This window comes from Ursus maritimus, unplaced genomic scaffold (genome assembly GCF_017311325.1).
Source record: "Ursus maritimus isolate PB19 unplaced genomic scaffold, ASM1731132v1 scaffold_26, whole genome shotgun sequence".
In the NCBI taxonomy this organism is placed as follows: domain Eukaryota; kingdom Metazoa; phylum Chordata; class Mammalia; order Carnivora; family Ursidae; genus Ursus; species Ursus maritimus.
The window spans coordinates 28,130,153-28,157,555 of NW_024425119.1; the positions used below are offsets into that span (position 1 = coordinate 28,130,153).

Genomic DNA, 27,403 nt, shown 5'->3' on the forward strand with positions numbered 1-27,403 from the left:
AAAGGCAGACGCTTAACTGCTGTGCCACCCAGGTGACCCTGTTGTGTTATTAAACTGTAATCCAAATCTATTAAAAATCTGCTGTGCAGTTATACCATCTGAATCTGCTTTTAACTGGAATAATTTATTATAGGTAACTATAATAGAATTCAGCATATTATACAAGTATTACTTCCAAAATAGAGCCTGTTAATTCACACAAAAGCATATATGGCATGGCTTAAATAATTTATTTACTTGATTTATTTCTAACACAATAAATATTATTCTAGAGATGTCATCCATTTTCTACCACTTTTTCCCACACTCACGTTCTTGGAGAAGGTCCCCTTCCACAGACCCAGAACACACAACTCTACTTACCACCATGACCTGTGGCCCCATGATCCTAATCCTTTAGCTAGAATGGACTGAATAAGAGGAACATGCCTGATCTAAACTGAGCTCGCTAGAATTAGTATACTGGAAGAAAACCAAGTTAGTTTTTGTTGAATGCTAAAAATAAGAAACAATGTTAAAGCCAGGGCTTGGGCAAGCATGTGCATAGTAAAACAGAAAGAAAAGGGGAAGGGAGGTGTGGGAAGGGGAGGGGAAGAGCAGATGTGAAGGGAGAAACAGCGATGATTTGCTTCCAGTGAGACAGTGAGAGTCATCTGTGACAAGACTGTTAGCAGCCACAGTTTCTGTTCTTGGATTCTGGAAGACACCCTCATATATCTCCAATAAATCCATCCCTTCTTAGTGAAGCTGGTTTGAATGGGCTTCTGTTCCCTAAAACCAAATGATATCTAAGAGTGGCAGTACCTCTAAATTTGAATCCACATTTCCTAAATCCAAACCAGTACCTACTTCACACTATGTATCATTAGCAAAACCCAGGATCATTCATTCATTCATTCATTCACTCACTTAAACCTGCTATTATTTGAGAAATTAAGGATTAGCTGACTTTAAGTTCATGTTCTATACAGACATAAAAATTCCTCGAAATATTCCTTCCAGGGTAACGAAATCAATCATAATAACTATTTAATTTTAGGGTAAAGTCAGATGCTCATAAGCACATATGTATACATTATTATTAAAAAGATAAATGAACTAGCTAGTTTAGCGTCAAGTAATTTATTCGCATCTCTAGAAGATGGAATTTTCTAGGATTTACTCAGACACCCTGCTCCTTTGTTTAGCTAGACGCGGATCACAGCGCTCATGGTCTCCTTGGTCATGCACTGCCCACTGCCCTCCTCAACAGCAGTTACATCATCACGGAGAGTCCAAGTCTGTTGGAATAGTTAGAGGACACGTACAGGGCTACTCTGGAAAGAAACTGGTAATACTGGTAATACCATGGTAATCTCTTTTAAATGTCGATAATCTGTCCCCAGCCTTTCTCTATGCAACAAAAAATCATTCTAAAACTGACAGTTTGGTGATACTTGGCATCTACGAAGGTCTTGGGGAGTTGTCTAAGATACTAAGACAAAGGGGAAAGCCTTTAGATGTACCTGTCCTGGACTCAAAGAGAAGCAATCTGGTGCCAAGACTCTTGACAACTTTAAGGACTCAAAGTGCCAATGTCTTTTTGCCTCAAGAGATAAACCTGGAAAGATGGGAGGTACCAACAGAGACATGTGCGCAACAGCGAACAGAGACTCAAGATAGGTATACTATTCTTGGAAAATAAGTTTTTTCTTTAACTGTCTAGACTGAAAGGAATCAAGGTTTATTTTTGTTTATTTTTATTTTTTTTTAAAGATTTTATTTATTTGAGAGGGACAGAGACAGCGACTGCGACAGTGACAGGGATAGCAAGAGAGAGAAAAGGGAGAAACAGGCTTGCTGCTGAGCAGGAAGCCCGACGTGGGGCTCGATCCCAGAATCCCAGGATCATAACCTGAGCCGCAGGAAGGGCCTTAACTGACTGAACCACCCAGGAGCCCCTAGAAATCAAGGTTTAGAATATTACTTGGGTGTTTTTCTTTAAGGAAAAACAACTGTATCAGCCATCCAGGGAATGATTAGGGACTAAAATGAAGCACTCGTCAAGAACCTGAAAACGGTAACAATCCTGTCCGCTGAGAGTAAAGCTCTAAAATAAATATATCTTGAATAAGAACAACATGTATAAAATGTCATCTTAAAGGGGCAGAATGGAAGCAAAGAAAAGGGAGAGACAACCATGGGCAGTGTTTTCTTCAGGGCTTCCTGAGATGATAGCAGTCCCAGGAGCATGAGGACGACTAGCATAGAGCTGGGTGGTTAGGCTTCCACATCTCTGCTTCTGAAGACAGCAAGGAGTCTTCTGATTTTTATCTAGCTTCCAGGCAAAGAATATACGTATTGGTGAAAGAGTATCAAGTCATCTGGTTAGGGAAATAATGTTTTGGTTTCACTGGCTTCCTGTGACCCTCTCCTTAGCTGGTCATAGATGTGACCAGAGCTGACAGATGACCGAACTCCAGCCCATTGTTTTTACATCTCTCTTAGGTATTTGAAGTATTACATCTTGGTCAGTAGGATTCAGTGTCTTAGAATCTGACTACATTTTGGTTTACTCATTATTTGGTTTCTGAGCTCATAAAGCTGAAGAGACTCCAGCATATGGACTACGAAGACCTCAAAGGAGTGCTGCTATGTTTGCCAAAAGAAACTGGGAAGTCATACCCATCAGAATGGCTACTGTCAAAAAACCCCAGAAAATAACAAGTACGGGTGAGGAGGTGGGGAAATTGGAATCCTTATGCATCGCTGGTAGGAATATAAAATCGTACAGCCACTGTGGAAAAAGTATGGTGGTTCTTCAAAAAATTAAACATGGAATTACCATATGATCAAGTAATTCCACTTCTGGGTATGTGCCCAAAAGAAGAGATATGTACCCACATTCACAGTATTCACAATAGCCAATAGGTGGAAACAACCCAAATGTCTACCAATAGATAAATAAACAAAATGTATATATATAAAGTGTATATATGTAAGATGGAATCCTTACTTAAAAAAGGAAGGAAATTCTGACACATGCTACGACATGGATAAACATTACAAACATCTGATAATGAACATTTCAAAAAGTCACTTAGTCTTAACTAAGTAAAACAAACCAGAAGCAAAAAGCATGGTTCCACTTAAATGAGGTACCTAGAATAGTGAAATTCACAGAGACAGAAAATTAAATAGTGGGTACCAGGGGCTGGGGGAGAAGGAAGAATGGGGAATTATTTATTGTTCAATGTGCAGAAAGCTTCATTTTGGGATGACAAGAGTTCTGGAGATGGACAGTGGTGATGGTTCCACAACAATGTGAATACACTTAATGGTGGGTTTATGCTATATATATATATATATATATATATATACACATAAAACATATATAAAATTATTATATATGTATTTTTTCTTAAACAATTTTAATTCCAGTATTAACATACAGTGTTGTATTAATTTCAGGTGTACGATATAGTGATTCAGCAATTCTATACATTACTCAGTGCTCATAAAGATCAGTGTCCTCTTAAACCCCTTCACCTGTTTCACCCATCCTCTCACCCACCTCTCCTCTGGTAACCATCTATTCTCTACAGTTGAGTCTAGCTTCTTTGGCTTGTGTCTTTTTCCCCCCCCTTTGTTCATTTGTTTTGTTTCTTAAATTCAGCATGTAAGTGAAATCCTATGGTATTTGTCTTCCTCTATTTCGCTTAGCATTATAATCTCTAGCTCCATCCTTATTGTTGCAAATGGCAAGGTTTAATTTTTTTATCATTACCACAATTTTTAAAAAAGGGCCATGTGGGTGGCTTAGTCAGTTAAGCATCTAACTCTTGATTTCGTTTGGGGTCATGATCTCAGGGTTCTGGTATCAAGCCCTACACAGAGTTCCCTGCTCAGCGGGGAGTCTGCTTGCCTTCGTCTCCCTCTGCTGCTCCCCCGCTCACACGTGTGCTTGCTCTCTCTCTCTCAAATAAATAATCTTAAAAAAAAAAAAAGCCACAAAAAGATAGAATCTGTGTGGTGGGTATAAGAATGTGTTCATTGTAAAATCTTTTGACTTTGTTATATGGTTAAAATTTTTTATGATAAAATGTTAGGGAAAAACCCTGAGAAGTCTTTTCTTGGCAATGCCTCACTACCTTATGAAACACTTTTTGAAAGCAATCAACCAAATTTTTCCCTTTTAAAGTAAACTCTATGCCCAATGTGGGGCTTGAACTCAGGACCCGAGATCAAGAGTTGAATGCTCTACTGACTGAGCCAGCCACGCACCCTTGCCGACCAATCAAGTTTTATTAAAAGCATCTATTATTTGGTCAAAATGTCACTTTAGGATACCCGTGGGTCGTCTTCAGATTTTTTAAGAGAAAGACTGAAAATTGAAAGCCAAAGTAACCCTTATGTGTTAAGTCACAGGACATCAATTTTTCAGTTGAGTATCCTGAACAAAAATTTAGTCAAGGTTATACTAAATTATATTTAAACTGATGTGCACCCTTACCCCACTGTTGACTTGTCTGTGTCTAGTCATAGTTGGTACATTCCTGGCAATGTGGCAAAGGCTGACAGCTCGTACCTAGTTAGAAAGGGACCTGACCTATGGTCAGGAAACCTTAGTTCTAGTTCCATTTCTGCTATTAACTGGTGATATGGTCAGGACGCCTGGGTGGTTCAGTCAGTTAAGTGTCTGCCTTTGGCTCAGGTCATGATCCCGGGGTCCTGGGACTGAGTCCCACATCTGGCTGCCCTGCTCACTGGGGAGCCTGCTGCTCCCTCTCCCTCTGCCTGCTACGCCCCCTGATTGTGCTCTCTCTGTCAAATAAATAAATAAAATCTTAAAAAAAAAAAATTGGTGATATGGTCTTAGACTTAACCTGCCTGGGCCTGAACTTCCACATCTATAAAAAGAAGAAGCAAAGCAATAGGACTTCTTAAGTTTCTTCTATATTCTAAAATTTAAACTGATTAGTAAAAAGTATCTTAGCAATCACCACCTTTTTAAAGCTTCCAAACTGTAACCGAGGTAACTGAATAGCAGTTTGGCCAGTTGAATCAGGTGAAGATATGAAGATATATGCAAAAATGTTAGATAAGCGCACACACCCTCATGCACACTCACAGAGTTTAAAATAGGCAAATCCTTCATTTAACAATTGAGCACCAATTATGTGTTGGACTCCATTAACACTTATTAGTAATTCAACAGTTTTAATGTCAGATAAATTGCCTCTCTCATGAAGTATACAAGTAGTGTTAGAAGAACAAATAACTGCTATGGAGAGGATTAAAATACAGGGGTGAACGAGAGTGACTGGGTGGCTGCTTCATAACAGGTGATCTGGGCTGGCTTCTTGGAGGAAGCAACATCTGAACTAAGATGCAAAATGACAAGATGGAGGTTGGCCTGTGGAAATTCTTCTGGGGCAGGTATCGGAACTATCAGGTGAAGGGAGTAAGTAGAAAAAGGCTCCAGGGCAGGAAGCAAGGAAGGCATGTTGGAGGCACCAAAGAAGTAGTATGAGGGAGAATGGTGGAAGATAACGCCGTCAAATCAAGTAGGCTCTGCCAACCAGGGCAAGGGATTTGCTTTTTTTTTTTTTTTTTAAGATTTTATTTGAGAGAGAGAGAAAGAGAGAGGAAGAGAGTGCGTACAAGCAGGGGGAGGGGCAAAAGGAGAGAGAGAAGCAGGCTCCCCACTGAGCAGGGAGCCTGATGCGGGACTTCATCCCAGGACCCTGGGATCATGACCTGAGCCGAAGGCAGACACTTAACCATCTGAGCCACCCAGGCATCCCAAGGGATTTGGATTTTATTCTAAGATTACCGTATTACCTATGGGGAAGATGAATTACAGTAGGGCAAGCAATGAAATATGGGGACCGTGATGTAATCCAGGTGAGAAGTTATAGGGCTTAGACTAGAGAGGTGACAGTTCATTGATCAAACATTCAGTGGAATAGGTGAGCAGCAGTTGTGCCAGGAACTGAACCCGTATGTTAGGTATGATAAGTTACCTATGCCTGCCTGTCTATAATAACAGCCCCTATACATTTCCTTTGAACCAGACCTGGTTTAAACACACACACTACAAACAATATATGCTTTATTTTTAAATAATTAGCCTCACGAAAATATTGTAAAAATACTGTAGAGAGTTCCTGTATTCCCAGCTTCCCATAAGGTTAACATCGATATAACCAAAATAAGACATGAATGTTGGTACAATACTATCAACTGAACTACAGACTGATTTCACCAGTTTTCCCCCTTATGTCCTTTTTCTGTTCCAGAATCTAATTCAGGATCCCATACTGCATTTTGTTGTCGTTTTAGTCTTCTCTAATCCATAACAGTTTCCTAGCCTTTCCCCGTTTTTCAGGACATTGATATTTTTGAAGAGTATTAGTCAATTATTTTGTAGAATGTCCCTCAGTTTGGATATTTCTGATGTATTCCCATGGTTAGATTGCAGTTATGCATTTATGACAAGAATACTGCACAAGTTGTAGTCTTTTTGGTCTATCACATCAGGGAGTACATGATGTCATGTTTTAACTACTAGTGATGTTAATCTTGAGTACTTGGTTAAGGCGGTGCCTGCTGAGTTTCTCTACTCTAAGCTTATTTTTGCCTTTTAATTAATAAATTCTTGGGGGAGATACTTTTTGAAAATGAAGATTCACTACGTTCATCCTGTGTTCTCCATTCCCCAGTCCTGGAATCAATCACTTCTCTAGGGATCCCTGAATTCTTTCATTGGAGGATGGTATTTAGAAACCAGTATGTGGGTGCTGGGCGTACTCATTGCCATTTTGGGGCTTACTACTTTTAGGCCCTCTCAGTGGAAAGAGCTTGGAAATATATCCGTGATTAACAGGGGCAGGAAACAGAGGCAGGGGGGAGGGAATGACTCAATAGAAATAGCACAGGGGAATTTTGGGGTGATATAACTATTCTGTATCATGACTTTGTATTTGTAAAAGTGCATAGAACTACACACCAAGAAAGTATGAATTTTACTGCATATACATTAAAAACAAAAATGACCAGAATGTAAGGAGAACCAAAAATGGAATACAGATTAACAAATGAACTTAACTGTATTACAAATGAATAATATAACCACACTGAAGGGAGGGGAGAAAAAAAGAACAAATCTTAATTTTGGAAACCAGTATTTTGACTGGATGCTGAAAGGCTAAAGACAAAATCACTAGAGAGGTATACAAGCACTATGCTTACTTAGTAAACTTGCTTCAGCTTCTTCCAGGGGTATAGGTTAGTAATTCTGAAACTACTGTGGGTATACTAGGATTGCACAAATAAGTAAATATATTGTAGATAATGAAAGCCAAGTTTCTCATGGATTAGAGAAATTACAAATAAGAGAGAAGGCTAGAATGATCCCTATGGTGTTGAATTGGAATCCTAGATACCATTATGAATTCATGGTTTAAAAAGAATTGTCTGGGGCACCTGGGTGGCTCAGTCAGTTAAGCGTCTGCCTTTGGCTCAGGTCATGATCCCAGGGTCCTGGGATTGAGCCTTGTGTCAGGCTCCCTGCTTTGTGGGGAGCCTGCTTCTCCCTCTCCCCTCTGCTCACGATCTTTCTTGCTATCTCTCTCTCTCAAATAAATAAAATCTTAAAAAAATAATAAAATAATTGTCTGTGTGGTATGTAAAAAAATATACATATATATAAGTAAAGGTGGAAACAGAAATAAATATATACGTATATACATGTGTGAGTAGGTATACACACATTTGTTTCCAGGCCTATTTTGGGTCCTTCACATTTATTACCTCACTGAATCTTTGTATTTTATTTTATTTTTTTGAAGATTTATTTGTTTACTTTAGAGAGAGAGAGACTGAGAGAGAGAGAGAGTGTGCATGTGCTCAGGCCAGGGGAGGAGCAAAGGGGGAGGGAGAGGGACAAGCAGACTCCACACTGAGCCCCGACACGGGGCTCAATCTCACAACCCTGAAATCATGACCTGAGCGGAAACCAAGAGTCAGACACTTAACCAACTGAGCCACCCAGGCACCCCTCATTGACTCTTTACACCAACACTTTGAGAGAAAGACTGTTACTATCCCATTTTACAGGTAAGGAAACTGGCATGTAAGTAATTGTCTGGGGCTCCAGAGCTAGCACATGGCAGAACTGAAACAGCAGCCTCTGTGGCTGGTTCCAGAGCCCGAGGTCTTGAGTAGGAAGCTATACTGTCTCTTACGAGGTAAAGGGAGTCTACGTAAGCAGGACATCCCTCTCCCCAAAGAACAACAACATGAAGGAGATACGAGTAAATAAACAGGAAACTGGAAGCAGTAGGATAGCGTTACGTGATGTGACCATCTCCTAATTAGGTTTCAGAAGTCTGGTTCTACTCTGAAATCACTGTAGAACACATGTGGTTTTATTTTTTCATTAAGAGAGCTGGAGATCATTTTTCCCTCATAGTTACAACTATTCTTCTCACGCTGGCCATCAAAAGGAGTCCTACGGCTCCTTGAGAACAACTGTATTTTGTCTAGCAAGGAATAAAGACACTGAAGATATAAATATATAAATTGACTCAGATAACAAAAACTAACATTTATTGAACCTTACTATGAGCCAAGTACTTCTTAAAACTTTTTGTAGTAGTGGACTAACTCATTTCATTCTCGTAACAATCCTATAAGATAGAGAACGGTTTTGAGATATCTCCATTTCAGAGACGGAAAAATTGAGGCACAGACAAGTTACAAAAATTGCCTCAAATCACACAGTTCAAGCAGTAAAGCCAGGATGCGCTACCACTGCACTAAGCTGCCACTCTTAAGAGCTATGCTTTTCAGTTGCAAATATCTGACAAATCAAATAAACATCTATAATTAATATTAAGAAAGCAATAAGCCATAAGACGAAAGTTAAGTGTTCTAATGTTATAACATTGATTTTAAACCTACATATTTTAAGAGCTTAGTGTTGTACCTAAAATGTTTAAAACAAAAGAGCCTCTGTCTTCCTCATTCAATAAATCTATTTTAGATATCTCAATGCTTTCTAATGATTTCTAAGACCAGTAATTGCAACTGAGAATTCTTAGATTTGCATTTGCTTCCAATTAAACCTACCTAACAGCAGTTTCTCTGCCAAGTAACTTGTCATTATTTGCAGATTTTTTTGGTCTGTGTCTGTAGGCAGCAGGTATTTAAGGAGGTTTTAAAAACTGAACAAAGAAATTACAAAATAATTTAGCTACTTTAAAACTCTTCTCAGTTGCATTTTCCCTTTGAATTTAATGTCAGGAAAAAAATAATAGTATAAAAGAAAAATAAGCAAGATTATAAAAAATGTTTTCCTCGGAATACATAAGCGAATAATACACAAAGCCATAATTATTTGAGCAATATAAGTGAAAGCCATAAATATTTGATAGTTATCATCAAATGCTAGCATATATACCTCATGTCTTGGATAAGAGAGACCCTGAGTGTTGGCAACATAACTCCTGAGTCAGATTTTCTTCTTTCTGGTCCAAGGGCAACTATGTAAAAAAAAATATCAGCAAAGTATTAGAAAAATAAAAAAATCTACATGGTTCACATTCTATAAATAAATACTTTCAAATTACTTTGATAAGAACAAATTTTGAAGACAATGGAAAATATCAAAATTTTTTTCCCGGAATGTTGCTACTTTATTAATACAGTAAAACAGCTATTTCCTTTCTAATTAATCTGGGGCTGCACTTGGAAATTTAAAATGAATCATAAAAGCCCATTTAGCAAATAATGCAATGTGTGCAAATTTTGGCCATGAGGACCAGTCATTTTCTAAACTTATTTATTCCAATAGCTCTGGATAACTACAAGAAAGCAGTGTCTATAAATTAAGCTACTAAGTATGTGAATTATCTCTGGGCTCATGAATTGCAATCACATAATTTCTTTATACTGTGAAAGAGTGTTTAAAATGGAAAATCTAAGCATCTGGGCTCTCTAGTCTGGTAAGTTTCTACTTCAAAGTTCAGGATCCAAAGTACAGTATATCATGCAAAGTGAGTAATCTAAATGGACATTTAGAAGTAAAATGTCTGTGAGTCATTATCTTTGGAGCCTGAGTGGTTAACGTTTATAAAAGGAGGAAAGATTGTTCCCTTAAATAGCCATAGCTAAGCAATCAATTGTTGGCTAACGAATTGCAGTTGGGAGTGCTCAATCTCACTTTAAATGGGATGCAGTGGAGTTCTGTGCCCTTTCTTTATCTCCATTTTCCTATCTGTAAATGAAAACTAAATTGTAACATCACACTTAGCAAATACATTGATAACATTAGAATTTAAGATGTGGGTTTTATTGTATATTAAACCTACATGTTCTCAGTTTTTAGATCCATTCTACTTTGGAGAGGCTAGGGTACAGTGCAGAAACACACAGATAGATGTGAAGCTCCGACTGAACATTCTGTTGTCTTAGGATCTGCATTTTTCAGCACCTGGTCAAAGTGGCTGAGCTGATACTTGGCAGGTATGAATGAGCACTGACAGGGCTGCCAGGACAAAGAGACTGTGGCGAGGCCAACCTAAAGGCAGTTCTTTTGAGGGCCTTTCACACCAGGTGGGTGATAAATAGGCCATTTGTCATGGCAGTTTTGGATGGAGTTGTCAATGGGTCACTAAAAATACTGCTTTATCTCGATACCCAGGAGGTAACAGACACCAAGGAAACTGTTCCAGTGACTTGCAGGGAATGTGCTATGTTAGTCTTCCTGTCTGAGACTCTCACCATTTCAGTGTGTTGTTAATGAAAGCACACTTCTCTTTTTGGGGAGAAAGTGAAATTGTTCAGAGAACGCTTCTAGAACTCCAGATGATTTGATAGCATGAAAGAGGGCCACACCAGTGTTAAGAAATGGACTGAAAAGAGGGGGAAAAAAAAAAGATCATGAGGCAGGAGAAAGGAACTGAAACCATAATCAGCAACTTGGCTAGAGGGAGACATGACAACAAGAGAGAATCATGCCTCCAGAAGCAGAGAGCAGGCAAGAGGCTTAATAAAAGAGGAGCCTGATACTTAAAGAGTAGCAGAATCCACAGTAAGAGCATTCACAGGCCTCAGCACTTTTTGGGCATTCTATTCTGGAACTCTGTTTTCTTCATTCTTCGCTGATCAATGCTTCTTAAATATATGATGTATTTTAAAAAACATTTGTTTTTAAACATTTTTAAAAAAGATTTTATTTATTTATTTGACAGAGAGAGAAAACATAAGCATGGGGAGCAGGAGAGGGAGAAGCAGGCTCCCTGCTGAGCAGGGAGCCCAACGTGGGACTCGATCCCAGGACCCTGGGATCATGACCTGAGTCCGAAGGCAGATGCTTAACCGACTGAGCCACTCAGGCGCCCCCATATGATGTACTTTTTTATGTCTCCATGCAATTTGTTAAAGTCTTTAGCTCACCCTTTAACACTTCTGTATCTTTCTCCTTGTTTACAGCCTATTTAGCATTTTAGACTGAGAGCACTCTAGCTTAATAGTTAAGAACATGGCTTTCTCCAACCCTACAGAGAACTTAACAGCTCACTGACTTTGGGTAATTTAACCTCTCCATGGTCTGTTTCCTCATCTGCAGATTGGGGTCAGCAGCAACACTACCTTATTCAAGTAGATGTAAAACACTTAGAATACTGCCTGGCACAAAGTAAGTTCTCAATAAATAAAACAAAATGAAACTTGGCTTTAACTTTGTCTCTTTGTGGAATCTTTCCTGAATATTCTCTCTTCCCAAGGTACACTGTTAGATGTTGCTCCCTCCCTCCAACAGGACCTGTGAAACTGAACACCTAATATAAACTTAACTTAACATTTCTATTACTGTTAAACTATATGCCTCATGAGGCTCAGTCCTATCCTTTCCTTAGAATACCTACAGGGCCTGGTGGAGGCCCCACACCACATACATGCTCAACAAATATTCACGGAGGAAGATGAGACTATTTAGGGCCACATGGCGGAGACTTAAATGACAAATTAGAAATCTGCAAAACTCCTAGGATGGCAGGAAGGATTCTGAAAAGAATGCTATGCTCCTGAATGCTTTTTTAGTTAGTTAACTATAGTGACAATACAATGGTTTAAGAGAAATAAGGGAGATGAGCTAGAAGCTTTTTCAAAGGCCAGCTTATGGATGAACTAAGACCGTGACAGCCAGGGAGAATGAAGAGAAATATGCAGTGGAAAAAACCACAGAACCTAATGACTTGATGTAGAAAGTGAGCAAGACTCAAGAGTCAAAAACAATATTAAGTATGAGTATAAAATGATTTAATAAAGATTATCTCATTGAATTATGACTTTCCTTTGGATCTGTTAATCTTGTTGCAAATGAAGAAACTGAGGCTCAAAGAGGTCAAGAAACCCACCCAACTGTACACATTCATCAAAAGGGGCAGAGTGTTCTGATGTCATGTCCACTGGGCTTTCTGTTATATTACAGATGACATCTGGCTTCTAAGCTTGATGGAGAGAAGAGGACTGATGCCATTAAATAATATGGAGAGAAGGGAGAAAAGCCTAATAGGGACAGAGGGAGAGGTGCTGAGATAACTGGTTTGTTTTCAGATATGCTGAGTCTGAGGTCCCAGTGGGCTGTCAGGATGGATGTGTAAGAACTAGGGTTGGAAAAAGATTTATGAATAATCTGCTAATCAGATAGCTGAAGGATGACACGGGAGGTAGGCAATAGTAGTTATATTATGGTTTGAATTATGTCCCCCAAGAAGATGTAGAAGTTCCATCTCCCAGGACCTATGAATTTGACCTTATTTGGAAACAGGGTCTTTGTAGATGATCAAGTTAAGATGAGGTCATTAGGGTGTGCCATAATCCAATGTGACTGGTGGATGACCTTATAAAAGGGAAATTTGGATACAAAGACAGACATGAGCAGAGAAAAGGTGATGTAAAGACACATGGAATATGCCATTTAAAGGCCAAGAAATTTCTGTGATGACCAGAAGCTAGGAGGGGAGCCTGGGACAGATTCTCCTTCACAACCCTCAGAAGGGACCACCCCCGCTGATACCTTGATTTTGGACTTCTAGCCTCCAGAACTGTGAGACAATAAATTTCTGTTGTGTAAGCCACCCAGTTTGTGGTACTTCATTACGGCAGCCCCGGGAAACCAGTAACAGTAATTTATTAGTGACTTTGGAGGGAACAGTTCTGAAGCCTGTGAGCAGAAAGCAGTTAATGAGTAAAGCCACACATTTCACCTAGAGATCTAAACTCTAAGAAGGTTTCCATCAAGTCGACTCCAGAAGAGAAATTTATACATGATTTAAATGTATACATATATTCCTATTTCTTATTTCAACATACTCAAATGTAACGGGCACTTTCTCCTTCAACATAAAGACTTGTGGATTTAATATTTGGCCACAGAAATTCCTTTTGTGTATGTGCCTGAATCAAAGCTGCTACACAGGCAGCAAATTTGTAGAGCACAGAGATTGTACACATTGTTTTTATAGAACCATCTACAGTTTATAGGCAAGTAAGTGAAGAAAAACTTTTTTTAAGTGAGTTCTACACCCGACGTGGGGCTTGAACTCATGACCCTGAGATCAAGAGCTGCATGCTCTGACTGCTACGTGCCCCAATGGAAAAAAAAAATTAAGATTTTATTTATTTAAGAGACAGAGAGAGCATGCGTGCAAGTGAGCGCATGAGCGGGGGTGGGGAGGAGGGGTAATGGGAGAGGGAGAAGCAGACTCCTTGCTTAGCAGGGACTCGGGGCTCGATCCCAGGCCCGGAGATCATGACCCGAGCTGAAGGTAGATGCTGAACTGACTGATCCACATAGGCACCCCTCTATAGAAAAATTTTGATGAAGATAATTGAAGAGTGTCTCAAAATTCTTGGGCTAGACCCAGAATAACCATTTAAAAGCAGTATTTCCACCCCCCCCCCCCGACATCCTACTCCACTCGTCAACTGATTTAAAAATCCATTTAAAGTTTAGTGGAAGCTTGTCCAAAGATGCAAGGTATAAGAACACCACCTATGTCTAAGCTGGCCAACATTTTTAAAGGTGGAAACTTTTGGGTAATATGTCAAGAACAGTCTTCTTTCTAGGATCAATTGCATTCTGAGATCCTGTCTCTGTAATAGGACTTCGAACTACTAGGTGCAGTGACTTGGTCAAAATTTGACTGGGTCAAAATTAAGACAGCCTGAAAGACATGGAGGAAACTTAAATGCATATTACTAAGTGAGAGAAGCCAATCCGAAAAGGCGACATCCTACATGACTCTTAACTATATGATATTCTGGAAACGGCAAAACTATAGATAGAGCCAGTAAAAAGGCCAGCGGTTGTCAGCGGTTAGGGGAAAGAGAAGGATAAATTAGTGGAGCACAGAGAATATTATTACGGTGGCAAAACTACACTATCTGATACTATAATGGTGAATCCATGTCACTACACATTTGTTTACACCCACAGAAGGTACAACACCAAGAATGAACCCTAATGTAAATTGTGGACTCCGGGTGGTGATGTGTCAACGTAGGTTTATCAACTATAAGAAATGTACCACTCCGGTAGGGGATGCTGATAATGAGGGAGGCTATGCATTATGTGGAGGTAGAGAGTATACGGGAAATCTTTGTACTGTCTGCTCAATGTTGCCGTGAACCTAAAACTGCTCTAAAAAAGTCTGTTTAAAAAAAATTAAGATAATCATCCCTGCTATAGTCTTCTCGATAAGACAGACTTTTTCCATTCTTCTACAACCCTTAAAATATCTCTGACTCCTGTTTCGTGTTGCTTCGGAAGGAATAGTAATGATCTATCATGGAGTCTTATCCTGGCTCAATGCTAGTAACAGCAGTGTTCAAACCTACTGTGAATTTCTAAGTACACAGAGATCTCTCCTTAATATGAAAATGCAGACTGTTTACTGCCATTAATTAGGATGCTTAACAGTTGGTAAACAGAAGTAGTTTTTCTGGGGAAAAAAAACCCACCCAGATTTAAAAGCAGAAAGTCAATAAACTGCTAATTTCTATATAATTAGAACACACTGCTTCTCAATAATGAGCTATTTTATTTTTAAGCTAATGTTTTTACATATATTTCACACTGTCATATTTTAAAATCCTAACTTCGTGGGCTGAATCATCAGAAGTGTTAGAGCAATATTTATAATAAAATCCACCCTTCCTAAGAGACAGTAAATTTGATTTCGAAAGCTCCATGGCTTATATTAATCCTATTTAGGATCGGTAAAATATTTAGCCTATGTTCATACTTTGTGTGTTCACTGTATTCTCACTAGCCCTTCATCAACACTTGACAGTGTAGCACAAATAGTGACTGCATGAGGCTTTGACACATTTGATACTTCTTAGCCTTGACTTCAGAGTTTTGCTGGCACCACTGACTAATAAAAGGCCATTGCAAACAGCTGAGTCTCTGGTCGCCACCTCAACCACCCAACATCTGACCAGCCAGAGCCATGAAGCTGCTGGTGTTGCCCGGCAGCTACTTGCTCTAACAGCTGGACATTCTTGCATGCCTCATTTGGCAAAAGAGCCAAATGCTTCCATCTTCCTGCCTTAGCTTGGTTTTCCGACGTTTCATCCTACAAATGGCTACTTCTTCCTAGGAATTTATTTTTTCTAATTAGGGTAAGCTATCTTGGTTATTGTCTTATGATCTGAACAGCTAAATTTTCTATGAACACAGGTAAGTGTTAGAGATAGTTTCAGGGCATACGCCAATGCATTTTTACTTTTCTCAACAGAAAAAGGGGCAAAGGAGATGGATACAAGAGAAGGCTTTTAAACTAGATGTCAATCTTTACAAATATAGTTACATCTTGGGACATCAGAACCTTGACATTCTATTTAGCGGAGCTCCAGGTTAATGCAGTATCATATTCATATTCCTCCCTGTCTCAGTAAATACTAGTAAAAACTAGTAAAAACCTAGTAAAAACTAGGTTTCCAACAGTAATCACCACCTTTGGGGTAGTACTGCAATGAGGGAATGGAACTACGGTATGCTTCAATCATATTTGCAATGCGTTCTTAAGCTGGTGGTTGGCTTATGAGTTTTTTAAAATATTTTTTTTTATATTTCTTATGTCTAAAATAATCCATAATTTTAGAAAAGGTTCCCAAATAGCTGATTAAGTATAAAACATTTTATATCTACTAGCTTTCCACCATTACTACTACTTTTAGTGAAATAGATGGTTATTTTACTTCAAGAAAAATACATAGAAGGCAGAACATCTAGGAACCCTACATAACTCTAATTAGCTAAAGTACAATCACACTTCTAACATGTGATGTCTTGCTATAAATTGAAGAAATTTCATTCCTGAAGACTTCTGAGACATATATACACATTTTTTCTGTGAAAGATTATTAATGATGGTTTTAAAACTTAAGAAAAAAAACCCAACAGTGTACACTATACCCTAACACTGGCAAGAGTAAGGTATACGTGTATGATCCTTCACAATTCATTAGGGGTTTCCACATGTTATCTTACTTAATCAACATTATAGTCTTACATAGCTTAACATTATTTTCCCTGTCTTATGGATGAGGAAGCTGAAGATCAGAAAGGTCAAGTGACTTTTCTCAGATCTCACAGCTAGTAAGTAATTTGCTTCTTCTACTTTATCCCATTACTGGCAAGAAGTTTCAGCCTGAGAGAGAGGTGAAGACAAAGCCATATGGTACTGATTCTTCCATACAGTCTAATGTTGCCAGTTCTGTAGAAACAATCAAACCAACGAACTCTCACCTGGCGATTCTGCAAGGTGCTCTTGCTTCTCTTCTCTGTCCTGAAACTGAATTAAATGTGACCACAAAGCTGACTTCCCCTGAAATTACAAGGTATAAAAACGGTTTTCATTTTGTAAGAAATAATTAATCAAAAAATAATTTCTCATCAAAACCATTCCCATTGAAATGGTCACTCTGAAGTTTGGAGATCCAAGCTCATCCATTCTTAGCAACTCACTCCATGTGAAATGAGGGTAATCCTTTGCCTCACCGAAGAAAAGATTAGCAACAGCCCAGGAAGGGCAGCTAAACAAAAGGTCAGAAGTACAAGCATGGAGATTTCCGACTTCAGCTCGGCTGTTACTTTTTTTTTTTTTTAAAGATTTATTTATTTATTTGACAGAGAGAGAGACAGCGAGAGGGAACACAAGCTGGGGGAGTGGGAGAGGAAGAAGCAGGCTCCCAGCGGAGTAGCCTGATGCGGGGCTTGATCCCAGAACACCAGGATCACGCCCTGAGCCGAAGGCAGACGCTTAACGACTGAGCCACCCAGGCGCCCTCTCGGCTGTTACTTAGTTGTATGTAATTAGGACTGTCTACACTGGCCACACTAGTAACGACAGAATTAAAAGGCTCCAGCAGTGCAGAATGTATTTGTGTACATCCATAGGCAAAATATGTTTGGATGTATGGAATGGCAGCTAGGGAAGAAAACTGGAGCCAGAGGAGAAAGAGAAAAGGGGAGGAAGAAAGAACATGTCCACAAGAGAAAAAAAATCAGAACAGAAGATAAGAGGGACAAAAGCAAAGAAACCATTTGATTTTTTCCACCCTGAATAACTATATAACTTAAAATGGTAAAGAACTGTTAAAGCTGGCTAAGAGTTTTTTTTCCTGGACAGTGACAAAAGCGGACACTTAATGGACTCAACGGGATATAACCTCTGCAGTAAATGTGCTGTTTTATCCTTTCCTGTTTACCAGGAAAGAGCCCCAAACCACTCTTAATCATGGGTTTTATTTTCTTTTTCTGGAATTAAAAAGCCTGTGGTGCATTTCTAATCATCCTGTGACAAAGGAACATATCCTTTAATTTTTATATCTTTTTCTCCTTGTTCATTTTTTTTTTAAATTTATTTATTTATTTTAGAGGGGGTCAGAGAGAGCGTGAGTGGGAGGGGCAGAGGGAGACGGAGAGAGAACTCAAGCTGACTCTGTACTGAGCACAGAGACTGATGTGGGGCTCGATCTCATGACCCTGAGATTGTGACCTGAAATCAAGAGTCTGAAGCTCAACTGACTGAGCCACCGAGGTGTCCCTCCTTGTTACATTTCTCTTAGGGTTCCTAGCCAACCATGTCCCCAGGGCCTCCTGAGACTATTACCTGCTTGATCTGCAAGCCGTGACTCCATATCCTTTCCAGTAGGTCACAGAGGCTGGCGATCAAGGTGTTCTCCTCCAAGCCGGTTATGTTTGCTTCTCCATGGCCCAGTTCCACTGCTTCGTGTCCCATCTTCTCCACCAACATGCGTTTTGTCTGAAAGCATCATGTGCGGTCACAAGTGTTACCCCAGCAACGAAGCCAAAGACCAACAAGTCAACTACTAGATCAGAGACCTGGGTTCCCTTCATTATATATATATATATATCTTTTAAGATTTTATTTTTAAATAATCTCTACACCTAACGTGGGGCTCGAAACCACAACCCCAAGATCAAATGTCACATGCTCCACAAACTGAGCCAGGCATGCGTCCCCCCCCCTTCATTATACTTCTAATTGTAGACTGTTAATCACTTTGGGAAAAGTGTCTTAATCTCTGTGGTCAACTAACTGCAGTAATATCACATATACTTTTAGTATTTTGTCAGATAAATAGGGGGTCACTAGAGGGAGATTATGATACTATTTTATCTATCTACCTACTACCTACCTACCTACCTATTTTTGCCTCCCCACAATACTAAAAGTATCCCCATGTAAACACTTATAATTGACAATTTTCAGATTACTAACTTGAGTAACACTGGGGAATTACACCAGATCCAGAAAATGTACTGTAAGAATCTGAACCCATCCTGCCACCACAACTAACCCTCCACTGCCCCTGCATCTTGGCATACTGAAGATATCTGCAGTTAGTTCTGATTGTACTTAGGCAAAACCACAATATAAACAGGCAGCTCTAAATTTTTTCAGAACTCCCTAATCTGTGAGTGAACTGGGCCTCTTTTTACTTCCTCTTTTCCTTTTATCTTGTCTCTCTGCTCACCAGTATGCACCAGAAAAGGAAGGGAAATGGAAATCAGTTTCAAGTAAGTAATTTACAGCAGTCTTAGCTACACTCATAAAATGTAAAGTGAGAGAGAATCTAGTTCCTTTACGTGGGGACTGTGTCTCTCTGATTCAACACTGTATGCTGATGCTGAAAATAAGTGCATTTACTGAATATACACAGAAGGTACTCAAGAAATGACTGTCAAATAAAAGAATGAAATTACTGGCCAAAATAATGTCCTGAATTTTGTCAATCTGTATTACTACCTTTGATAAACACGATATCTGAAAGAGACTAGTATGTAATATATACAAACCTACAATAATAGCTAAGGTCTTCTTCCTTATAGGTATACATACATGAATAGACAAGGACAAAGTTCTATACAAAAAATGTGCTGCCTTTCATATAAAATGACCACATTCCTGCACAACTTTTTTTTTTTTTTTTAAAGTAGGCTCCACATCTAATGTGGGGCTCAAACTCATGACCCTGAGATTAAGAGTCGCATGCTCCGGGTACCTAGGTGGCTCAGTCAGTTAAGTGTCCAACTCTTGATTTCAACTCAGGTAAGGATCTCAGGGTCATGAGATCAAGCCCCCCTTGGGCTCTGCGTTCAGTGAGAAGTCTGCTTGAGGATTCTTTCCCTCTGCCCTTCCCCTCAACGCTCAATCTCTCTCTAAAAAAACAAAACAAAACAAATGGAAAAAAAAAACCCCAAATCCCAAAGAGTCACATGCTCTACCAACTAAGTCTGCCAGGTGCCCCCCAACTTTTGACTGTCTTAGTATCTGTTCATGTTTCAGAGAAGACGGCAATGGCTGAAAAGGCGAGAAACACTGTGCAGGGCTCCCATGTCACTGATTCTGTGGGCAATGGAGAACCCACGAAAGCTCATGAGCTCAGTAAAGAGTACATGAGGTTTACGCCCCAGTAAAAGTTTTCTTCTAGGACAGCTACAGGCTCAAATGGCAGTGAGTAATACGTACCTTCATTCTACATTCTTTTAATAAGCCTTCTACAAATTTGCAGTTGGTCTGTGCAATCACTGCAGGAGAGAGGTCTGACAATTTGGGTTGCCTCAGGTTTTTTCCTAAACTCCGTGCCTCTTGCATATATTTCTAAAAATTAAAGAGTATTTTTAATACATAAACATCAGATACTCTTCTGACTTTCTTAACATTACACAAACAAGTGAGGAAAAATAAGATGCGGAAAAGGCTGTAAACGTACCCATGCAGTAGCAATTCAAGTTTTAGTGCCACCAATAGGCAGAGGACATTCGTATTCCCCCACCCCCCAATTGTTAACTCCTGTGAAAATGAGGGCAACAGAAATCGTGTCAGGTTAAAACACAATCACAATAAGACGGAGCTCACCTAGTTTAATCTTTTTATTGGGCATACCCAAGGTTGTAATTAGTCAGGATCATGATAGGGATGAAAAAAATTTGGATTACCAGTCCAAGGTTCTGCAAGAACCCAGTGATTCTCAGATCAGTGGTTTCCTCTTCGCCCCACATATCATGAGACTTAACATACTTCTAGCCTCTTAGACAACACTCTCCAAACCAATCTTTTGCTCTAATCAAGTCACAACAGTAAAATCAGGAGCTCTAGAATCTGAATCTATAAATTCAGGCATATTTGCTTATTTGTAAAAAGGGCATAAAGCATGCCCCCCTACCTCACAAGAAAGACTACGAACTCACTCTGAACATGTTTGCTACATTCCCTCTCTTGCCTTGTTCCACCATCAACAGAAAGTGGGGACACTGTATTACTTTCAGAGATAGTGATGGCTCAGAGAGAAGCCCAGAAACTCAGAAACCCAGTCCACTGCTCTTGAGCTTTAGTTAGTGAATGTCCAAGAAAAAAAAAATCAATACAGGTGATTACCACAGGATACCTATTGTCTCTCTTCTTGCTGTGCCACCTGCAAAAGCTCATCCGGATACCTTATGTCTGCATCAGGACCACACGGCAGAATCTCCAAAAAGTCCAAGTGTCTTAGGGCCATATTTAGAGAATAACTACTCCAACTTATATAGTAAAACTAGCAATTTGTTGAAGGGAGAGAGAGATGGTGAGCCAGCACATCCTCCCACAGGCACATATGTGAAATCTATCTTTACTATCCTAAGGGAAAAATTTGATATTACAAGGGAAAATGTGTAAAATCCTTTACATTCTTTAAATAAAAGGGAGTTTGTACATTTACAATATTTTCCGTTTGGAAGAAAAATAATCTGCTAAATCTTGTACAAATTTCTAAAAAATCCCACTGATTAGGGATTCAACTGATCAGTTTACCTGCTACTACATAAATAAAATAATGTTTCCTTTCCAGTACAATCATTTTAAGGACAGATTTTTAAGAAATGAATGCTACAAGAATTTAGTTCCCATACTATCTGTGTATGCAGCTTTCTGCTTCAAATCTCTTTTAGAGGATCAAAGAACCAGGAAAAATTTAGAATGAAAGACAACTATCACCCCTGGAGAAATTAAGTATAATAAAGTCTACCAAAACATCCTGAAGGTTAACTTTAAAATAAATAAAAAGCAGGGAATGAAGAGTTTCAGAAAAACCTGAAGATATAAGGCAGAGATCCTATTTGAGAATTATAACACCTGCATTTCCTAACATTACAGGCGAGACAAATATTATTTGGAATATTACAAATCAGAGATAAAAGGCTGGTAAAAACAAATGTTAACTGTCAAATGTTAAAGGGGTTGTTTCTCCCCAGCCTCAGTTCCTCCACCTTTAGGACTTGTGCAAAGGCAGAGAGAACTACTAGGACTCAGTTCTCAAGAAGAGGTAAGGATCCAATTAAGCTTAGGAAGAAACACAATGGCTAGAAGAGTGAGAAACAAAGGCAAGAGGCTAGGAACAGGTCCTGACATTTCTTTTTTCTGAAATATATGAATAATTAGATTTTTAAGTCCATAACTAGACTAGAAATGTAAGCATTGTTAAAGTTTATGGTTCTATTTTATAAATGAAAACAAGCTAGAACGGGGCTCTCCTTTGGCCATATTTACCAAGCACACAGCAAATCACATATGGGGGCAGTATAATTATTAGCCAAGAGAGAACTCCATAGGGCCAAGTCTCCTCCTGAGCAGCTCTGCTGAAGCCATGGAATGAGCAACATTCGGGGGGAGGGGGCAGCACGAGGCCATCCTCACATTAAGAAGTGATGTTGCCTCTGTATATTGCAAAAAATAGAGCACTTGCCTTTACAGTAAACAAGTGATGATAAAAATGTAATTTTCTTTGTGGCAGCAGGAAGAAAAGGTGTATTTTAAGGTGAAAAATGGAGAAGAGAAACCTTTCACAAGGTACGTTTCACTACTAGAAGGAAGTGACCCCAGATTTCTTCTGAGATTTCTACCATGCTCTTCTTCATTTCTGTCAAAGCCAAAACAATAAACCAGGAGTCCTAAGTTACTCTTGCCCTCAGGTGAGGAACTGTTGAGTGCAACCTGATATACACGGTTACTGGGAAGAGTACCAGTTTGGCTATCAGCAGTCCTGGGCTATAGGCCCGGCTCTGCCTTTGTGTGTCCATTTAACTTTGGGCAAGTCTCTTGGACTTCATGTAATGTTGGACAAGGTGAACTCAAAGGTTCCTCTTAGAAGTAAGATTCTACACTGATGACCTGATATTCTGACTACATAAAAAACAGATCATGAATAAAGAAAATAAATTTTATTTTAGTTATTTATTTTTTAAAGATTTTATTTATTTATTCAACAGAGATAGAGACAGCCAGCGAGAGAGGGAACACAAGCAGGGGGAGTGGGAGAGGAAGAAGCAGGCTCATAGTGGAGGAGCCTGATGTGGGGCTCGATCCCATCACGCTGGGATCACGCCCTGAGCCGAAGGCAGACGCTTAACCGCTGTGCCACCCAGGCGCCCCAGGAAATAAATTTTAAACTAAAAACAATAAAAAACCCAAACCAAAACAACAAAAAACCCCAAAATACAGATCAGGAAGGGTTCATTAAAACACCATGGAGATAACACCCAGCAAGAAAAGAAAAGAAAAGCTGTTCAAAGATGAATTATTTATTTCTGCAAAATGCTTAAATAAAAGGGAGTTTGACCATTTGATATATTTCTCCTTTGGAAGAACAACAACGTGCTACGTCTCTGGCCCCTCTGCAACTCCTCCCCTTACCTGCCAAAATACCACTAATTAGGAATTCAAGTGATCGGTTTTACCTGCCTACAGTACAGAATTACTCGTGTTAGCACACAGCACCAGGAAAAGGTACCAAACACAAGAGGAAGTGGAGAGCAGAATGGAGAGGCTGACAGTTCACGGCACAAGGTGATGTGAGGCATTCTAGAGCTATGTGCACACACGCATGTGGGTAATTCAAGGAACACCGAAAACAAGATTCAGGAACATCTGTAAAGCACGTTCAGGCAAAGAACATACCAGGCAGCACTCAGAGAAGGATTTTTTAGGAAGTCGTGCAGGAGGAGGTGGACCCTGATCCCACTCCCAGAATGCCATGGAGTTCTGACAGACCAAAAGTTCCCCGGAAGGCTAAGAGGATGGAGAAGTGCCAATGACAGAAAAGCAAAAAAGAAAAGGATGGGGAGAAAGAGACAAGCAAAACATGCATGCATATGATAAAGTCACAGCAAAAGGGGAGAGAAGAAAATATGGTAGCACAAAGAAAAGCACTACACAGATTATGCTTCGGTTTTTAAGGAAATGTTTAAAATCATAAACGTAGGAACATTTCAACAAAAAAGCAATATATATTTGGAATGTTTTCTACTTCATTTCTACACATCTGAGTTTAGAAAATAGTTAACACATCTTCTGAATGCATTTTTCTTTGATCACAATAATCAAAACTTACTTAAAATTATTCAAATGTATAATTATGGTTTTATTTTCAAGTAGTACAAATAAAGCATACGGATCTTAATCCAAAAATAATTTCTAAACAGTTAAAAATGGTGTCAGCAAGCCAAGGATAAAGCACGAGCAAATACATCTTTAAGTTTAAATTACGCTTGAAACTTAAAAAAAATCTGTTTCTTGTATATTTTTTTCTCTACAGGAGACATATTGACCAAAAATTTATCCTAAACTTAGCCTTTACTTGATGTGGTACCCAGGGAGATTTGTTTTAGAGCCTTATTTTCGGTATATCAAAATTACAAAAATGGGGGGAGGAGGCGTTTTCTGCTGTAAGTCAGTACAAAAGGGTTACTATTTAAAAATAAAACTGAGCCATTTTGTAAAAGAATGCGGAAGAACCTGTACAGCGACAAGTGCTGGGCTGAGCAAGGCTTCCTGGGAAGGCAGCCCACATACCTCCCGCAGGTCGTTGTCCAATCCGATGTGCTCCGAGTGCTGGCGAAGGCGGTCTTTCCTGCGCTGTGCGGTGGCACTCCGGCTTACCCAGCGACTGGAAAAAGAGCCATGCCCAAGAAGGTGCGGGGTAAAACAAACAATGAAACAAACAAACAAAAAAAGTGATCACTTATTTTTAAAATAGAAAAAATGTACTCTTTAAAACAAAAGACCACTTATTTGTCAATCAATTCTTTAAATACAGAACAGCTTTATTACGATATAATTAAATACCATACAATTCACTCATTTAAAGCATACAATTTAGTGGTTTTTATTATATTCAGAAACATGCAACCGTCACTACAATCAATACTTTTAAAAAACTGAGGTTAAAAAATACACAGTATCTCCTCATAATGATCCTCTCCTTTCCACTTTATTGTCCATCAGAGCCCCAAACCCTGGATGAATACCATCCTCTGACTTTTCTATTCTCCTATTTATGTGGATTAGTTCTTGATTTCCGTCATGACTCCCCATGAATCACTTTACCTGACCTTCATCAACTCTCTCCCATTCCCCTCAAAAACTGTTTCAAACCTTTCGCTTTATCCTCAAGTGCCTCCCCTCAATTGACGACCACCCTTGACTCCTTCCTCCTGCCCTCTACTGAAATGACGTATACACACAGACACCTCATCTTTCTTTTAATCCCAAAGCATAAAATATATTGGCCATGCCTCAAAACTAATTCTGCTACCTGGAAGAAACTCCCTGACCAATTTTCTCTTGACTTCAACCCACTGCACTAGTCATCTCTTTTTCTGTATCTCCAATTGTTCCCTCTCAACTGAGTATTTCCCTTCGGCTTACAAGCATGCTGGTCTCTCTCCTGACCCTCTACAGTTATAGTTAAGTTTCATTCTCTCACGAAAAAATTCTTAAAAAGAGAACATGACATGTAAGGCCTCCACTTGTTTACTCTGGATCTTCAGTTTATCTCAATCAGCTTCCCTGGCAGTGCTCTTGAAGCCATTTATATCCCTAACTGCCATATCCAGGGCTATCATTCAGTTCTTAGCTTACCCAAACTCTCTGCTACACTTAGTACTACCTTACAACTCCAGCTAGTTTCAACTATGTCAGTATTTCCAATGCGGTCAGTTCTGTCACCTTCAAGCCTTTGTCCATGACGTTTCCTCCTGATTTCTGTTCTTCTTTCAGATAGCTTCAATGCCACACAGAAAGTGTCCTTCGATTACTCCAAATCTAAACTGTCTACCCCTCTTACACTCCCCAATTTTATTACCTATCACAGTGTGTTGTAAGTACTTATCACTATTTCCTACAAAATTCTCTCTACTATAAACTCTTGGAGGGCTGGTATCATGTCTGTCAGCTGTTTGTTTGGTTTTCTTTTTTTTTTTTTTTAAGATTTATTTATTTATTTATTTTAGCACGTGCACGAGAGAGAGAGAGAGAGAGAGAGAGAGAGGGAGGGGGAGAGAGAGAGAGAGAGATGCAGAGAGCACGAGTGGCAGGGGCAGAGGGAGCTCGAGAGAGAATCTCAAACAGACTCTGCGCTGAGCACAGAGCCCAGTGCGGGGCTAGATCTCACAACCCTGACATCAAGACCTGAGCTGAAACCAAGAGTCGGATGCTTAACTGACTGCGCCAACCAGGCGCCCCTATCAGCTGTTTTATTGGCAGTCTGTACATCACCTGATCCTTCTACAAATGCACTCCAAATAATCAGAGATGCAGTCCAACATTTAGTTTACAGATGTTCTTCACAGCAGGTATGTAGTAACAAATTCTGTTCCTTTATTCCAAGACTCACATTTTGGTTTCTAACTGTTCCTGAAATTAGGATGTGTCTCTATTCCATATGCATGCTTAATGTATAATATTTCCAAAACGCTTTTGAGTTAATAGCAGATCTTACAACCAACAGTTACTCAGAATCAAGTAAATGTGCTCAAAACAACCTAAATCTTCAACAGTAGGGGGTGCTACATAATGAAATCTCATACAGTCATTAAAAAAAAATCAAGTTGCTAGGAATATTAATATGGGAGAATGTTCATGGTACAATAATGAATGAAAAAACAAGCTAAAACACTGTATAAATAATACACTAATCTTGCTTTAAAAAAGTGTGGATATGCACACCAGGATCCATGCAATGGAAGAGCCTAACAGCAAATGTTAACCTCTCATGGTGATGCCATTATGGGTGTTTTAAAATTTACCCTATCACTTTCAAATATTCTAAATTTTCTGATCAGCGTATATTATTTTATATCAAACTATTTAAAAAAATTTTTCAGATCTTGACTTCTTATCCCCATGACTATGTATATTCATAACACTTTTCTAAGAATATCTACTCTTGACTATATCCTGGCCAGCACAGAGCTATATACAATTTAAAAAATGAATTTATGCTTTTGCCATTCAGGAAGAGTCATATTGTATTACTGCCAGTTCATTATTTTTAATTTTTTATTTAATAAAATATGCAATTTACAAAAAGCTTAAAATGAGAATGTGGCTTCTTTTGTTGCTTTTAAAATAATTTATGCATGCCTTTGGTTTCAAGTTTCTGAATCATCTCATTTCAGTCTGCTATTTAGAGGAACACTGAATAATTATGATAAAAACGATAGCAAGAAAGGTAGTCCCTCTTAAAACAGTTAAGAAAAATAGAATTATATTGGGACAAAAAGTGCAAAGCCCTCGTGATGGATCTTTGAAGTAGAATCCTTGGAACTGTCCCAATAGCAAAGGATCAAAGGAAGATTGTGAAAAGGATACAAAGAGAACTAGGGTGACTGAGAAAGAAGATCCAGAAAAAAGCATATTAAGACACTGACAAAGATTCTTTGCTTGGTCGAATTTCAGGTAGGCTCCTGAACCTTCTCCTAGTTGCCTCTGTGCACTTCCTTTTAAAATCCAGTTTTTAACAAGAATCTTGCTAAGTCAGTTCAGCAGGAACCCCCCCCCCC

The 27,403-nt window shown here is 39.1% G+C and overlaps 1 protein-coding gene across 1 annotated transcript in view; it reads right to left on the minus strand.

Annotated features, from left to right (window-relative positions):
• The window catches only part of DENND5B (DENN domain containing 5B), a 181,963-nt gene that overhangs the window by 19,324 nt on the left and 135,236 nt on the right, over positions 1-27,403 (minus strand). The window contains exons 8-12 of the mRNA XM_040642308.1: positions 24,414-24,507; positions 20,055-20,186; positions 18,171-18,323; positions 16,805-16,883; positions 9,446-9,527 (exon numbers count right to left, since the gene is read on the minus strand). Coding sequence (XP_040498242.1) covers positions 9,446-9,527; positions 16,805-16,883; positions 18,171-18,323; positions 20,055-20,186; positions 24,414-24,507 — 540 coding nt within the window. The remainder of the gene's footprint in view (positions 1-9,445; positions 9,528-16,804; positions 16,884-18,170; positions 18,324-20,054; positions 20,187-24,413; positions 24,508-27,403) is intronic.